Here is a 17,144-nt window from a genome sequence, read left to right as displayed (position 1 = left end):
GATGGCTTCATATGAGGCCGCTTCAACGCTGGTTACACGACCGAGTCCCGAGATGGGCGTGGCACAGCGGTCAGTACCGGGTCCCAGTGACTCCTTACTGTCGCCAAACCTTCAACCCGTGGTCTGACCCCTCGTTTCTCCGGGCCGGTGTGTCCTTAGAACAGGTGTCGAGGCATGCTGTGGTCTTCACGGATGCCTCTTCCACGGGTTGGGGGGCCACGTACAACGGGCACGTAGGTTCGGGACTGTGGACGGGACCCCAACTACGTTGGCATATCAATTGCCTAGAGCTTCTGGCGGTACGTCTTGCCCTGGCCCGGTTCAAGAAACCGCTCCAGGGCACACACATACTGGTCCGTTCGGACAGCACTGCGGCCGTTGCGTACATCAACCGTCAGGGTGGTCTACGCTCCCGTTGCATGCTCCGGCTCGCCCGCCATCTCCTCCTGTGGAGTCAGAAGTTTGTGAGGTCACTTCGTGCTATTCACTTTCCAGGTGCGCTGAACCAGACAGCCGACGAGCTCTCTGGCCAGTCGACACCTCCGGACGAATGGCGACTCCACCCCCGGAGCGTCCAGCTGATATGGGACCACTTTGGGGTTGCGCAGGTAGTCCTGTTTGCTTCCCCGGAGTCGACCTATTGCCAGTGGTACTACTCCCTGACCGGAGGTACCTTAGGCATAGATGCACTGGCGCACAGCTGGCCCCGGGACCTACGCAAATATGCGTTTCCCCCAGTGAGCCTTCTTGCTCAGACCCTGTGCAAGGTCAGGGAGGACGAGGAGCAGGTCTTGTTAGTTGCGCCCTATTGGCCCAACCGGACCTGGTTCCCCGAACTCACTCCTCGCGACAGCCCCTCCCTGGCCGATTCCCCTGAGGAAGGACCTTCTTTCTCAGGGATGGGGCACTCTATGGCACCCGCGTCCAGACCTCTGGAAACTCCATGTCTGGTCCCTGGACGGGACGCGGAGGTTCTAGATGGCCTACCACAAGCAGTGGTAGATACCATCGCTTCAGCTAGAGCCCCCTCTATGAGGCGCCTCTATGCTCTGAAGTGGAACCTGTTCGTCGTTTGGTGCTCTTCCCGCCAGGAAGACCCCCGAAAGTGTTCGATTAATGTTGTGCTTTCCTTCCTGCAGGATGGGTTGGAGCGGCGGCTGTCACCCTCCACCCTCAAAGTGTACGTCGCTGCAATAGCGGCGTATCACGATGCAGTAGACGGTAAATCCGTTGGTAAGCACGACTTAATCGTCAGGTTCCTCAGAGGTGCGAGGAGACTAAATCCTCCTCGTTCTACCTCGTTACCCTCTTGGGACTTAGCCCTGGTGCTTAGAGCACTCCAGGGTCCTCCATTTGAACCTTTGCGGTCAGTCGAGCTAAAAATCCTGTCCATGAAGACAGTCCTCCTGACCGCATTGGCTTCAATCAAGAGGGTGGGGGACCTGCATGCGCTTTCGGTCGACGAATCGTGCCTAGAATTCGGGCCGGCCAACTCTCACGTTGTCCTGAGACCCCGGCCTGGATATGTGCCCAAGGTTCCTACCACTCCCTTCCGGGACCAGGTAGTGAACCTGCAAGCGCTGCCTTCGGAGGAGGCAGACCCAGCCCTAGCTTTGCTATGTCCCGTCCGCGCTCTTCGCGCTTACGTTGACCGGACTCAAAGCTTCAGATCCTCACAGCAGCTCTTCGTCTGTTACGGAGGTCAGCAGAAGGGAAAGGCTGTCTCCAAGCAGAGGTTGGCCCACTGGATAGTGGATGCCATTGTCTTGGCTTACCAGTCCCAAGACGTACCTTGCCCGTTCGGGGTGCGAGCACACTCAACAAGGAGTGTTGCTTCATCCTGGGCGCTGGCTCAAGGTGCCTCGCTGACAGACATTTGTAGAGCTGCGGGCTGGGCGACACCTAACACGTTCGCTAGATTTTATAGCCTCCGTGTAGAGCCGGTATCTTCCCGCATCCTCGCCCCCCAGGGCCAGTAGCGCTAAGTACCCGTTCTAGTGTCGGCTTGCAACGCCACTCCCGCCTCCGGGCCGGATATGTGCGTCTATTCTTGCTCCAGTTGTGTTCCCCGGAAACGGCTAACCCTGTGAGTTCCTCCGTCACCCCTGCGGTGCCAGACGTTGCGGCCGTCTGGCGCCAGGCCTGCACCCGTATGCTTGTGGAACGTGTGTGTAGGCTGGGTTCCATATGTTGCGGTCCCCTCACGGCTACCCCATATGTGTATTCTCCACGGTATCTGCTACCCTGCTCGGTTAGCCCCGTGTCTTTCCCTCGACAGAGCCCGCTCTGTCATCTCTCGGCTGTGTTCTTCCCCCCCTGGGATCAGGTTGGGTCCACCCCAGAGATTTTCCATAGTTGCACTACCCTAGGTTAGGTTAGTCCTGATGCGTATTTCCACCTCTCCTTCCATTGAAGGATGTGGCTCCGCAGCGTACCATCTCCCGAGATGGGCACGCTTTCCCAGCGTTATCCAATAGTCACGCTGAGTGGGTCTTGCAGGAACAGCAGTGACTGTCCTTCCCTGCCGGGAGCCCTGTCTCCCACTCCAACTTAGGAGTGGTCCAGCGAGCTCAGGCAGGGCGCTGGAAGGGCCAGCATCCCTGGCGTTTTGGTAGGGATCCCAATTCGTCGGTCAGTTCCGACGTACGTCGAACGTGACCGACTGAAAGGGAACGTCTCGGTTACGTATGTAACCCTCGTTCCCTGAAGGAGGGAACGGAGACGTACGTCCCGTCGCCAGGTGCTGTGCTTCAGCTGAAGGCCCGAGCCACTCTTCTCGGCTCCTCAGTTGAAAACAATATGCGGTACTTCCACTTCCGTATTTATACCCGCAATGCGGGGCGGTGCGTGGAATGCGTGCACCGCATGCCAATGTCCATTGGCTCGTTTTTAATACACTCGAAGTAGATTGGTCTCTGAAACAGATCCCAATTCGTCAGTCAGTTCCGACGTACGTCTCCGTTCCCTCCTTCAGGGAACGAGGGTTACATACGTAACCGAGACGTTATTCAGTCAAGCATGGGGTGATTTTCTATTTTCTTTTGTTGTTTGATTAACATTGAATCACACAGAATATTATGTCCGGCCATTTAAGACCTGCACGGACCCAATTCATTGTAACATCCGATTCTCATTCAACTCTGTATACGTTCACTAAAGACATATCCGACTGCGTTTACCTGAATACTCGCCAGGACGTGCATTTTTACATATTTTTGAACTATAATATACATTTATCAATTGACGTCTTTTAAAAAGGCATCTGAAATAATGTACTAAGTGCAATGTAGTGTTGTCAAAAATATAGAGTTTTTTGATACATATCAATACTGAAATGCTTCCAATACCCATTTTCAGCAGAACAGATACACAATACCAATACAATCTCTCTCTATCATCTCTCAGACAGCGAGTTACACACAAACCTGCCTCCCCTCACTCACTGGTTTCATTTGCTCCGGATGAATACTGTTGCTGTTACTGGGCTTGAATTTCGCCGTGGGATTGCACGTATTGCACATCATTTTACTCATTCCCGCAGATTTCGTGCTCGCACCCAAAGTGCATGCAAATGAAGCCATCTTGAGTTCTTTTTCGTTGCTTATTGTGCTTAAATGGACATTTTGACATTATTTAGTGTGTATTTGTCAATCTTGGCAAATAATCACAAAGTCAGTTATGTTTTAAGTGAACGTAAACGCATGTGTAACAGAATAATGGATCCGTGCTTTAGGTCTTAAAGTGACAGCTGCCAAATTATGAGAGAATATTAAAAAATATCTATATGGCAGTTTTTCCTCATGGTATTGATGTCAAAACTGTGGCCAGGGAAAATACTTTGGAAATGTTAACGTCAAGCCCTCTATATAATTGTCTCCAGTATTTTTCCTAGTACTGAAATGTTTTATTTTTTATAGCTTTATTTACTTTTTACGGATGGTAGGTGGTCGACACACAATGGGATTTTAGTATCTAGAGAAGTCCTGATATGTTGTTACGATCCAAGCTCTACTATCAACAATATTATTATCTTGATTATTGATTATTATTGGGATTATTAATAGTCTTATTATGAGTAGTTTGCTTGGGTTCTGTTGTGTTATTTTTTGGTATTAATTTTGGTTTTCTTTTCTTCCGAGGGTAAGCTCCGCCCTTGAACACCTGCTGCCGATTTGGTAATGACGCTGAGAATTGAATATAGGACGGAGGGAGAGTAACCGTGTGGCTGGCTGATCGTGCTACTTCCATCTTATTCCAGTCGCCCGACCACTTTAGTCACTGAGTTTGTGAAGAGCTGAGCACCCTTGAGAAGTTATGATGTTTACCTAGCTCCATGCTGATGACGAGTTGCAACTGGAAGACCTTGATGTGCGACCGCCTGGCTGGTAGCTGAAGCTGTGGGTTTGAGTTTTGTTTGAATATCTTTTTTCTGTGTTTCTTTTGTTGTTCGTTTTGTGTGTTTGTTAATTAGTTTGTTTATTTTGTTGGGGTTGGAAATCGTCCTCCCAGTTGCCTGATGCGACACCTGTGAGACGTAATAAATTATAAAAATGCTTTCTTTGGTTTTGCGTGTCCTTTTATGTTGCGTTCCCCTTTTCTAAAGAGCACATATTCGTAACATAAATGGGGGCTCGTCCGGGATTTACAATTGTAAGTAATTGTGTCCCGAGAGTTCAGCTGTAAACAATTAAGCTGATTTCTTTGGTATGCAGCGATGGTTTTTCCTACATTTCTCCGGTCAGTTAGAGTAAGCCAACGGGACGGTGCTTAGCGCCAGTTCTGGCTACGGCTTGCTGTTTATTGTTTTCTTTGTTATTTTAGTTTGTTTTGTTTGGAGGTATTCCGGGGGAGAGAGATTCTCTTAATCGGTACCCTCTGAAGACTAGCTATAGGTTTAGTTAGATTTCTGGTTAGGTAGGTAGGTCCGGAGTGTGTGGATTTTCCTTCACTGTTTTCCTTACTGTTTAAAATGGCAACTTTTGATTTAAAGGATTTCACAGATCAACCTGGTGTTGAAAGTTTAGAGGCATATCGAAAAAATGATTTGCTTCTGATCGCTCAGCACTATGGGGTTTCTGTTTCTCAAACACAGCGTAAAGCGGAGATTAAAGCTTGTATTGTGTCTGCTTTGGTCGATAAAGGTATTTATTCTTCTATGGAGGCTGTTCCTGACGAAGTAACTGGTCCTGTGATAGGTGCTGCAGGAAGCCCTTCATTACGAACGCCGATTGGTGATCGGTCTACTCCAGTGACTGTTGGTGAGGAGGTAGGTCCATTATTTTCAATGCCCAAATTTGAACCAGTTTCTCTTTCTACCGAGGCGTCGCCTGAATTTCGTTCAGATTTGCGTTTAAAAATTTGTTTAGCTCGTCTACAATTAGAGACTCAGGATCGAGCTCAGGCGAGACAAGATGATTTAAAACGTCAGCTTGAAATGTACCGAATTGATGCTGATACACGAGTGCGACTGCGACAGATAGAGTTGCAGGCTGCTCAAGAGATGCCTAAACCAGTGAGTTCTACCACCTCTGCTAGTGTGAATGGTAGCTCTGAGACAGCTGCTGGTCCATCACATTCGAGTATTGTCTCTGATAATTCTGTTCCATCCGGTAATGTTTCCGAGTCTGTAGTTGTGCCGTCATTACATTTTGATGTGGCTAAAAATATTGCAATAGTTCCTCCGTTCCGTGAGAAAGAAGTTGAAGCTTATTTTCATGCCTTCGAACGAATTGCGAGTGCTCTGAAGTGGCCAACTGAAGTATGGGCCTTGATGTTACAGTGTAAACTAACGGGTAAGGCGCAAGAATTTTGTGCATCTCTTTCATTGGAAGAAGGGGTTCAGTACGATGCTGTGAAAATTGCGATTCTGAGGGCATATGAGTTGGTTCCCGAGCATTATCGACAACGTTTTCGTGCCACAAAGAAATTGACGTCTCAAACGTATGTCGAGTTTGCTCGTGAAAAGGGAATTCTGTTTGATCGTTGGATTAAAGCATGTAAGGTGACGGACTATAATTCTTTGCAGGAGCTTATGTTGATTGAGGAATTTAAGAATTGCGTTCCAGAGCGTACTGCATTGTACTTAAACGAACAGAAAGTCAGTACGGTGGAACAAGCTGCTGTAGTAGCCGACGAATACGCTTTAATGCATAAAACTGTGTTTTTTAAATGTTTGAGTGATTCTGGAGGTTCATCCTCAAAAGAAAACGAGAACGTTTCTGATGTGAAAAACACATGGGTTCCTAGTAGTCCGAATACTGGTAAAGAGTGTAGATATTGTCGCAAGATGGGGCATGTGATGGCTGAATGCAATATTTTGAAACGAAAACAGGAGCGGCAAGGGTCTCCGTCTGTTCAACCTCGAGGTTCCGTTTTGGTGAAAACCATATCTTCACCTTGCATTTCTTCCGTTCTTGATCCCTGTTTTCAGCCTTTTGTGTTTGATGGATTCGTGACTGACTGGTAGTGTCGACAGTAAAAAACCAGTACGAATTTTGCGTGACACTGGGGGATCTCAGTCCTTTATACTGTCGAACATTTTGGATTTTTCTGAGACTTCTGAGTGTGAAACCAGCACTATTGTGCAGGGCATCGAAATGGTGTTTGTCACCGTTCCACTCCATCAGTATGGGTTGTTTCTGAACTAGCGTCTGGGTGTTTTGAAGTAGTAGTTCGCTCATCGTTACCTGTGAAAGGAATAGATTTTATCATGGGGAATGATATCGCTGGTGGTAAGGTTATGCCTTGTGTGAAAGTGACTGATATACCATGCCGAGACATACAGTCTGATGTACTCGCTGAGACTTTACCAGATGTATTTTCAGTTAGTGCTGTTACCACACGAGCACAAGCTAAACGTAATGTCTTGGAGAATAATAATCTCAGTGATTCGGTCTTCTCTGATATTTTGGGAAATGACGCACTTCTCGAGTCGTTGGACAATGTTAACGTGACCAGTTCACCCGTTCGTTTAGATTTCAGTGCTGAGGTGAAAATTTCACGTGAATCTTTAATTGATGCACAGAAAGACGACCCGACTTTACATAAATGTCGTACAAGTGTGGAGAACAGTTCATCACTGCGTATTCTACAGTTTTATTGGAATGACGCAGTGCTGATGCGTAAATGGAGCAGTACGCTGAATCAGCAGGGGGATGATTGGAATGTGGTACATCAAATAGTGGTACCCTCAATTTTGACAGCATGTGTTAAGTTTAGCTCACGACCATCCTTGGTCTGGACATCTTGGTATTAATAAGACCTACCATAGAGTGCTCCAGCATTTCTTTTGGCCAGGGTTAAAATCTGATGTCGTTAAGTACTGTATAACATGCCACATCTGTCAGGTGGGAGGAAAGCCTAATCAGGTGGTGCCACCTGCTCCTCTCTGCCCTATACCTGCAGTGGGAGAGCCGTTTGAACGCGTTTTGGTCGATTGTGTAGGTCCTCTTCCCCGCGCTAAGTCTGGTTACCGATATCTACTGACTATAATGTGCGTGGCTACTCGTTTTCCCGAAGCGATTCCTTTAAGGAGTATCACCGCGAAATCTGTGACAAAAGCTCTTACGAAATTCTTCACGACTTTTGGTTTGCCCAGAGTTGTTCAAACAGATCAGGGGTCCAATTTTTTATCTCACGTTTTTCGTAACGTGTTAAAGGCTTTGGGAGTGTCTCATGTGGTGTCCAGTGCCTATCACCCTGAATCTCAGGGGGCTCTGGAACGCTGGCATCAGACGTTGAAATCCGGAATGCGTAAGTATTGCATTGAGACTGGGAAAGTTTGGGAAGAGGGCGTTCCTTTTGTCTTATTTGCGGTGCGTGAAGCGCGTCAGGATTCGTTAGGATTTAGTCCTTCGGAATTAGTGTTCGGTCATAATGTTCGTGGGCCTTTAAAGATGTTGAAGGAGGAATTTTTTTGTATAGGTCCCTCTGAGAAAACGAATGTAATTGATCTTGTCTCTCGCATTCGTGAACGGTTGCGAAATGCTTGCGCGGCGGCTAAAGAAGCTCTTGCTTCATCACAAAAGAAAATGAAGCGCTGTTTTGATCAGAAGGCAGTTGCACGAGATTTTCTACTGGGAGAGAAGGTTTTAGTGTTCATTCCTACTCCTGGCTCTGCTTTTACTGCGCGATTTTCTGGTCCTTATGTGATAAAAAGCAGGGTGAGTGAGACGGATTATGTAATTCATACTCCTGAACGGAGGCGAAAAACTCGCCTCTGTCATGTGAATATGTTAAAGCCGTATTTGTGTCGTGCTGATGTGAAGGATCAGACCTGTAAAACAGTGAAAAACTTTGGTGCTGATGTTCCTTTATGTGAGTTAGTGACCGAGAAAAAGGGGAATGTGTCGTTGCTCACTTGTATTTTGCCTACAGATGATATCGACGATGGATTGGAGGTTTCTATGGAAGTGTTAGGAGGTAGTACTTTGAGAAACTTTTAAGTTCTGTCAATGCTTCCTTCTCAACTGTCTTATCTGTCTGTTGAACAGCAGCAGGACATCACAAAGCTGTTGGACAGTTTTTCGAACTTATTCCATGATGTTCCTCCTGGTACTTCTGTCATCGCGCATGATATAAACGTTGGCAACGCTCTGCCTATAAAACAACATGCATACCGCTGTCCAATAGGAAAACGAGAAGAGATGAAACGTGAAGTGACCTATCTTTTGCCGAATGGTTTTGCTGTGTCGAGTAGCAGTCCTTGGAGCTCGCCATGTCTTCTGGTGCCAAAATCTGACGGCTCGGTCCGGTTTTGCACTGATTTTAGGAAGGTTAATTCTGTCACGGTGCCTGATGCTTTTCCGTTACCGCGTATCGATGACTGCATTGATAATATTGGTGCGGCAAAGTATATCACAAAATTAGATCTGCTCAAAGGCTATTGGCAGGTGCCTTTAACCGAGCGTGCCTCTGAGATCTCCGCCTTCGCCACTCCTGATTCATTTCTGCAATATACTCGTATGGCGTTTGGCCTGCGAAACGCCCCAGCAACGTTTCAGCGTTTGATGTCCATGGTTTTGGGCGAAGTGGAGAATTGTAACATCTATTTAGATGACGTGGTAATTTATTCATCCACATGGGCTGAACATCTGTCAACTTTGTATGACGTATTTCATCGTTTATCCGCTGCGTCTCTCACATTAAATCTTAAAAAATGTGAATTTGCTAAAGCTTCTGTCACATACCTGGGAAAGCAGGTAGGAAATGGGCAGGTACGACCATTAGATGGGAAAGTGACTGCTATCCTTGAGTATCCGGTACCTTCTACGAGGCGAGAGCAGCGTAGATTCCTCGGGATGGTAGGATACTACCGATGTTTCTGTAAGAACTTTTCGAGTGTTGTTGCTCCATTAACTCGATTGTGTAGTCCCAAAATTGATTTTAGTTGGACTGAAGAATGTCACCAGGCCTTTTTGTCTGCTAAATCTTTGCTTTGCAGTGCTCCTGTTCTCTCGGCTCCGGATGTGTCTTGTGCGTTTCAGCTGGAGGTAGACGCCAGTGCTGTCGGAGTGGGAGCTGTCCTTCTACAAGAGGGTGCTGGCGGAATAGCTCATCCAGTATCCTATTTTTCTGCGAAGTTTAATTGTCATCAGTTAAATTACTCAACAATTGAGAAGGAAACCTTAGCACTATTGCTGGCATTGCAACATTTTAATGTTTATGTGGGGGCCAGTAGAGTTCCGGTGGTGGTTTATATCGACCATAATCCGCTAGTTTTTTTGAGTAAGATGTACAATCACAATAAGCGGTTGATGAGATGGGCATTAATGGTGCAACCATACAATTTAGAGATTCGCCATAAAAAAGGATCTGAAAACATAGTTGCTGACGCTTTGTCACGAGGTTAGATTTCAGAAACAGTTATTTTTCCCTCATTTTTCCAAAAGGAGATGAGTGAAAACTGGAAAAGTTTCTGTCTTTAGGTGGGGAAGTGTTACGATCCAAGCTCTACTATCAACAATAATATTATCTTGATTATTGATTATTATTGGGATTATTAATAGTCTTATTATGAGTAGTTTGCTTGGGTTCTGTTGTGTTATTTTTTGGTATTAATTTTGGTTTTCTTTTCTTCCGAGGGTAAGCTCCGCCCTTGAACACCTGCTGCCGATTTGGTAATGACGCTGAGAATTGAATATAGGACGGAGGGAGAGTAACCGTGTGGCTGGCTGATCGTGCTACTTCCATCTTATTCCAGTCGCCCGACCACTTTAGTCACTGAGTTTGTGAAGTGCTGAGCACCCTTGAGAAGTTATGATGTTTACCTAGCTCCATGCTGATGACCTTGATGTGCGACCGCCTGGCTGGTAGCTGAAGCTGTGTGTTTGAGTTGTGTTTGAGTATCTTTTTTCTGTGTTTCTTTTGTTGTTCGTTTTGTGTGTTTGTTAATTAGTTTGTTTATTTTGTTGGGGTTGGAAATCGTCCTCCCAGTTGCCTGATGCGACACCTGTGAGACGTAATAAATGTTAAAAATGCTTTCTTTGGTCTTGCGTGTCCTTTTATGTTGCGTTCCCCTTTTCTAACGAGCACATTTAATGCGGGGTTCGTGACAATGTTTATATCAGAATTAATGATCAATGAACCCATTTTCAGGTTCAAAAATAATCAAGCTCTATAGACAGCATCTGTGACATGATGTTGATTACCACAGAACATAATTTCAACTTGACCCTCAATTCCTAATATATCAAAACAAAAATAATGGTAACACTTTTTTATTAAGGTAGACATATTCACTGTTAACTCGTAGCTTGTGAGCATGCATATTACTAGCATATTATTAAATGAAAACTTAGTTGATGGTCTATTGTGTAAATTGTCATATAAACAGCCAATATGCTAGTAATATGCATGCTAATAAGCTGAGTTAATAGTGAATATGTGTACCTTTAATATAAAGTGTTACCAAGAAATTTTAAATGAGCTGTAAAGTTTTAAAAGTCTAAATCAGGGGTGTCCAATCCTGATCCTGGAGGGCAACTATCCTGCAAAGTTTAGCTCCAACCCCAATTAAACACACCTGAACCAGCTAATCAAGGTATTTTTAGGGAAAGAAACTTCTAGGCAGGTGTGAAGTTGGAGCTAAACTCTGTAGGACAATTTTGGACACCCCTGGTTTGGACACCCCTGGTCAAAATCATCCTTCTACCCTATAAAAAAAGTTGCTGCCTAACATTTTTAAGTACAATCAACTTTTGTTTAAGTCATTTCAACTTACAATTGAGTTGAATCTTGTATAACTTATTAAAAAAAAGTAGCACATTGCTTAAATTACTTTGATGAGTTAAAGCAATGTAAAAACATATGTTGTCATAATGTATTAACCATATGTTTTACAGTGATACCTCTTTAGGCAGAACCAGTGTTGGAATTGAGGGAGGGTTCGAATTGAAAGCTTTGAACTATGACGTTTTTTCTGTTTGTCTCACCATTTTGACAAGTATGATGATTTTGGGACCCAGCTGTCTGTGAACGGCGAAAATGTGAATGAGTCGGAGCGTGAAGACCATGTAGTCAATACACAGTATACCACGTCCCATGTTGTATGACCAATTGAACATCCTGAGACAGACACAAAGGCACACATATACAGATGATTACACAAAAATGTAGTAGAATGCACACAGGTATGATGTATATTTAGTAAATGATAACTGATAAATTGTTCAACCTACTATTAGAACCTGCAATACTTGAAAAGACTTAATGAATAATGTCATTTTTTTATTTAAAAGGGGAAAAGTCATTTTCAAATGGCCATATGCTCACAAAGACTTCATTTATTTTATTATTTATTGTATTATTTTATTAATATTAAATATTGGGAAATATTATTTACAATTTAAAACAACTTTTCTATTTTAAAATGTTATTTATTCCTGTGATTTATTGCTCAAGAGCACTTTATATTATTAGCCATGTTAAAAATAAGTAAAGGGTTAGTCTACCCAAAAATGAAAATTAGCCCATGATTTACTCACCCTCAAGTCCTCCTAGGTGTATATGACATTCTTCTTTCAGACGAATAAAATCGGAGTAACACTAGAAATGTCCTGGCTCTTCCAAGCTTTATAATGGCAGTGAATTGTTGTTTTGTTTTTTAAGTCCATAAAAGTGCATCTATCCATCATAAAACTGCTCCACAAGGCTCCGGGGGGTTAATAAAGGCCTTCTGAAGTGAAGTGATGCGCTCAATGCCATTATAAAGCTTTGATTAGCCAAGATTTTTTAAATATAACTCTGATTGTATTCGTCTGAAAGAAGAATGTCATATACACCTATGATGACTTGAGGGTGAGTAAATCATGGGATAATTTTCATTTTTGGGTGAACTATCCCTTTAATATTTTTGTGGAAATTTGCAGGACTGTCAGGGGTCATTACCTGCAGCACAAACCAGCAATGAAGAGGGAGATGGCAAGAATATCAAACTTATTCCACACATCCTGAGCATACAGCATCAAACTCTGAGCAAATGTCTTACTGCGCACAATTAACGCCTGGGAATGAAAGATAGCAGAAAGTGGAAAAAATGGATGGATTAATCTTTATACTCAACTGAAAAACTCTTTCTTATTTCTTTGCATCACTTGCAGTGTTGGGGAAAGTTACTTTTAAAAGTAATGCGTTACAATATAGTGTTGCTCCCTTAAAAAGTAACTAATTACGTTACTTAGTTACTTTGTTATGGAAAGTAAAGCATTGTTACTTTTGCGTTATTTTTTTCACCCCTGGGCTGTGTTCGCTTGTTTTTTAAAAAACTAAACATAAATAAACAGTTATAATGCAAATGTAATGGCCCTTTCACAACAGAAGTGAAATGAATAAGCCTCAGGCTGAAGGAAATGCAAATTCACTCCTCTACAGTAGAGGCCGCAGCTCAAACAAACCGTCCAGCTGTGCTGCCATTCTAGATTACAGGAGAATAGGATGCAGGAGAAGAAAGTTCAACACATGCTTCACCAATAAAAACAATGAAACACAAATGTGATGTTTAACTAAAGTAATTTTTGCTTATTCGTATGGTTGAATTGGATCATCTAAGGTGAGATTAAATACATTAAGGCCTGGTTTTACAGACAGGGCTTAGATTAAGCCAGGATTAGTCCTTAGTTCAATTAGGACATTTAAGTAGCTTTTATAAATGTGCCGTAGAAAAAAAACAATACTGGTGTGTATCTTGAGACAAAACAATAGAACTGGCATATTTTAAGATACAACCCCAAATCAGAAAAAGTTGGGACAGTATGGAAAACGCAAATAAATAAAAAAAAGAAGTGATTTCTAAATTTACTTTGACTTGTATTTCATTGCAGACAATATGAACACAAAATATTTCATGTTTTGTCTGGTCAACTTCATGTCATTTGTAAATATGCATCCTTTCCTGTCATTCAGACCTGCAATACATTTAAAAAAAAGTTGGGACAGGAGCAATTTAGGGCTAGTAATGAGGTAAAATGGTTAAATAATGATGTGATTTGAAACAGGTGATGTCAACAGGTGATTGTAATTATGATTTGGTACAAAAGCAGCATCCAAGAAAGGTCTAATCCTTTAGGAGCAAAGATGGGCCGAGGATCGCCAGTTTGCCAACAAATACGTGAGAAAATTATTGAAATGTTTAAAAACAATGTTCCTCAAAGAAAGATAGGAAGAGATTTGGATATTTCACATTCAACAGTGCATAACATAATTAAAAGATTCAAGGAATCTGGAGGAATTTCAGTGCGTAAAGGACAAGGGCGCAAGCCTAAGCTGAACAACCGTGATCTCCGATCCCTCAGGCGGCACTGCATCAAGAATCGTCATTCATCTATAAGCAATATCACCACATCAGGACTACTTTGGCAAACCTTTGTCAAGTACCACAATACGTAGTTACATCCACAAATGCCAGTTAAAACTGTACTGTGCCAAAAGGAAGCCCTATGTTAACAGTGTCCAGAAGCGGCGTCGACTTCTCTGGGCTCGGAGGCATCTGGGATGGACCATCACACAGTGGAAACGTGTACTGTGGTCAGATGAATCTAGGTACAAGGAAGGTATTTTTTGGGAGGAATGGACGCTGTGTGCTCCAGACCAAAGAAGAAAAGGATCATCCAGACTGTTACCAGCAACAAGTCCAAAAGCTAGGGTCTGTCATGGTATGGGGTTGTGTCAGTGCCCTTGGCAAAGGTAACTTGCACTTCTGTGAAGGCACCATTAATGCTGAAAAGTACATAGAGATTTTGGAGCATAATATGCTGCCTTCAAGAAGACATCTTTTCCAGGGACGTCCATGCATATTTCAACAAGACAATGCAAACCACATTCTGCACACATTACAAAGTCCTGGCTGCGGAGGAAGAGGGTACGGGTACTTGACTGGCCTGCCTGCAGTCCCGACCTGTCGCAAAATGCGACAACGAAGACCCCGTACTGTTGCCCACCTTAAGACTTGTTTGCAGGAAGAATGGGACAAAATTACACCTGAAACACTTCATCACTTGGTGTCTTCAGTCCCTAAATGTCTTTTAAGTGTTGTGAAAAGGAATTGCAACATTACAAAGTGGTAAATGCTTTACTGTCCCAACTTTTTTTGAAATGTGTTGCAGGTCTGAATGACAGGAAAGGATGCATATTTACAAATGACATGAAGTTGACCAGACAAAACATGAAATATTTTGTGTTCATATTGTCTGCAATGAAATACAAGTCAAAGTAAATTTAGAAATCACTTCTTTTTTTTTTTTTTGCGTTTTCCATACTGTCCCAACTTTTTCTGATTTGGGGTTGTATATCAGTGCAAGTTGCTTTCAGTTAAAACTGCTCAAACATGCATTTTAGTCTGTGACTAGGCTTGAAGGGTTAGTTCACCCAAAATGAAAATGACCTCATGATTTACTCACCCTCAAGCCATCCTAGGTGTATTTGACATTCTTCTTTCAGGTGAACACAATCAGAGTTATATATATGTTTTTATATATATCATCCCCCATTCACTGCCATTATAAAGCTTGGAAGAGCCAGTACATTTTTTAATATAACTCTGGTTATATTCATCTGAAAGAAGAAAGTCATAGGATGGCTTGAGGGTGAGTAAATAATGGGGTAATTTTCTTTTTTGGATGAACTAACCCTAGTTAGTTAGTCTAGTCCCAGACTAAAAAGCATGTTTGATCTCGGCAGTCGCGCCGGCGCGATCGGCTCTCTTTTTTTTCTTATGAGTGCCTTCTGTTATTTCTGTTATTTAACTTTTAATTATTGCAGGTTTGCAGTTTTATTAATTTTGAGGAATACTTCATGTGCAAGTGAGATGAGTAAATTTAGTCTAGAACTACAATAACATACTATAGGATTCTAGAACTATAATAACATGTTTACACAGCGCACACAACGCCTCTGCACTTACTCACAATTTCTCTCAACATGGAGGCAAGAGAGGAGCCACTCAATAATAGAAAAACCAAAAGTAAGTTGTATTATTGACTTGAAAAAATAACTTTAAAAGTCACGCATTACATTACTTTTAAAAAAGTAATCTGATTACGTAACACGCATTAGTTGTAATGCAATAGCCCCAACACTGATCACTTAAGCTGACTGTTTACAAGTGAAGCGACCGTGTCGGCACCTACCTCTCGAATCTCCTCGCACACGAAAGTGAAAACCCAGAAATACAGCACATACTCGGAAACGGCAGGGCCATCAGGGGGAGGCTTCTTGAAGTCGACCAATAGCACGTAGGCGTACAGAAACAGGAAGAGGAAGTACATCAGAACGTTTCCGATAAATGAAGAGACAGGAGCGTACCAGTACTGCCTCCAGCGGGAAAGCAGAAAGATCCGCTTAGGTTTGACTTTGCCATTTACAGGAGTACCTTTTACGGGAAGGAAGAAACGGGGGAAGGTCATTTTGGTCAACCTGATCAAGTCCAAAAAAGAATTAATAAACAAATCTCTGTGGAAATTGTTCATAAACCCATGGGTTTCAGAACGAACAGTCAAACCTTTTGCTGATCGTCTGATATTATTTGAATCCTCTTGCTCGGCTTCACTGTTAAATATCATAAGAAGATCACAGATAAAGGCATGTTTCTCAACAGAGTTTTTGTTTTATGCAATTATCAAATAAAATCTAATTTACTGGTTTTTGATGTCAGCGAAGGAGAAGACAGTTTCTCCGTAATGGCAGTCTGTTTCTGAGGGTGGAGGTATCATCACTGATTTCTCCACTTCTGCAGGATCCTTTTCATTCCTACAAAGCAGTACATTTAAAATGTTAAACTCACAGCTTGTAAAAATAGAAGTATTAGTTAACCCTTTAAGACCTGAAGGCATTTTTTAGAATTGTTCTTTATGAGTGACATACACAAAATAAAAGACTCATAACTCCAAAACTATAGCAAGAAGATTCAAAAGGTATAGGTATAGGTATCGTTTGATAAAAATTCTTTTTTAAGGGGAAAAAATCCTTACATTTGGACATATCTTTCTTATTTGACGGTAGAAAGGCATTTTTTAAATTGTTCCTGCATGAGGAATATCTTGTGATCGATGCAATGGATTATGTTGATTTTAACTCATTTCAATCTGGAATTTAGCTACATATACGTCTGTGGGGTTTTATGTGTTATAACTGTGATGGATTATGGTGAGTTTGGCCTCTTTTTAATCATGAGCATCTGCTGTAAATAATGCATTTTAGAAACTCTTTCTACGCTCGCTTTGATGGTAATCGCGGCAGCGCGACTCCGGCGAGTGACGCGTCAGAGAGAGTCCCTCAGAGCAGCAACGGTCACGTGATCTCTGTCTCGGAGGACGAGGTTCGGAGGGCACTCAAACGTGTGGATGTAAGGAAAGCTGCTGGGCCGGATGGTATTTCAGGTCGTGTTCTGCGGTCCTGTGCTGATCAGCTCGCAGGGCTCTTTACATCCATATTTAACGAGTCCCTTGCTACATCTGTTGTCCCCACCTCCTTCAAACGATCCTCCATCATCCCTGTACCTAAGATCAGTAAACCCTCTTGCCTAAATGACTATCGTCCAGTGGCTCTCACATCTTTAGTCATGAAGGTCTTTGAGAGACTCATTAAAAACAACATTTGCTCCTCCATTCCTGACACTTTGGACCCTCTTCAGTTTGCCTATCGTTCCAATA

The 17,144-nt window shown here is 43.1% G+C and overlaps 1 protein-coding gene across 1 annotated transcript in view; it reads right to left on the bottom strand.

Moving 5' to 3' along the window:
• Nucleotides 1–17,144, bottom strand: part of LOC307144221 (transient receptor potential cation channel subfamily M member 4-like) — a gene marked incomplete at its 5' end in the record, with an annotated part of 85,455 nt that overhangs the window by 14,858 nt on the left and 53,453 nt on the right. The window contains 5 exons of the mRNA XM_079846326.1: nucleotides 11,433–11,565; nucleotides 12,388–12,503; nucleotides 15,624–15,909; nucleotides 15,967–16,041; nucleotides 16,132–16,242. Of these exons, the coding sequence (XP_079702452.1) occupies nucleotides 11,433–11,565; nucleotides 12,388–12,503; nucleotides 15,624–15,909; nucleotides 15,967–16,041; nucleotides 16,132–16,242 (721 nt within the window). The remainder of the gene's footprint in view (nucleotides 1–11,432; nucleotides 11,566–12,387; nucleotides 12,504–15,623; nucleotides 15,910–15,966; nucleotides 16,042–16,131; nucleotides 16,243–17,144) is intronic.

This window comes from Gobio gobio, assembly GCF_949357685.1.
Source record: "Gobio gobio genome assembly, chromosome: 20".
Lineage (NCBI taxonomy): Eukaryota > Metazoa > Chordata > Actinopteri > Cypriniformes > Gobionidae > Gobio > Gobio gobio.
This window is presented reverse-complemented; position numbering and strand designations above follow the sequence as displayed.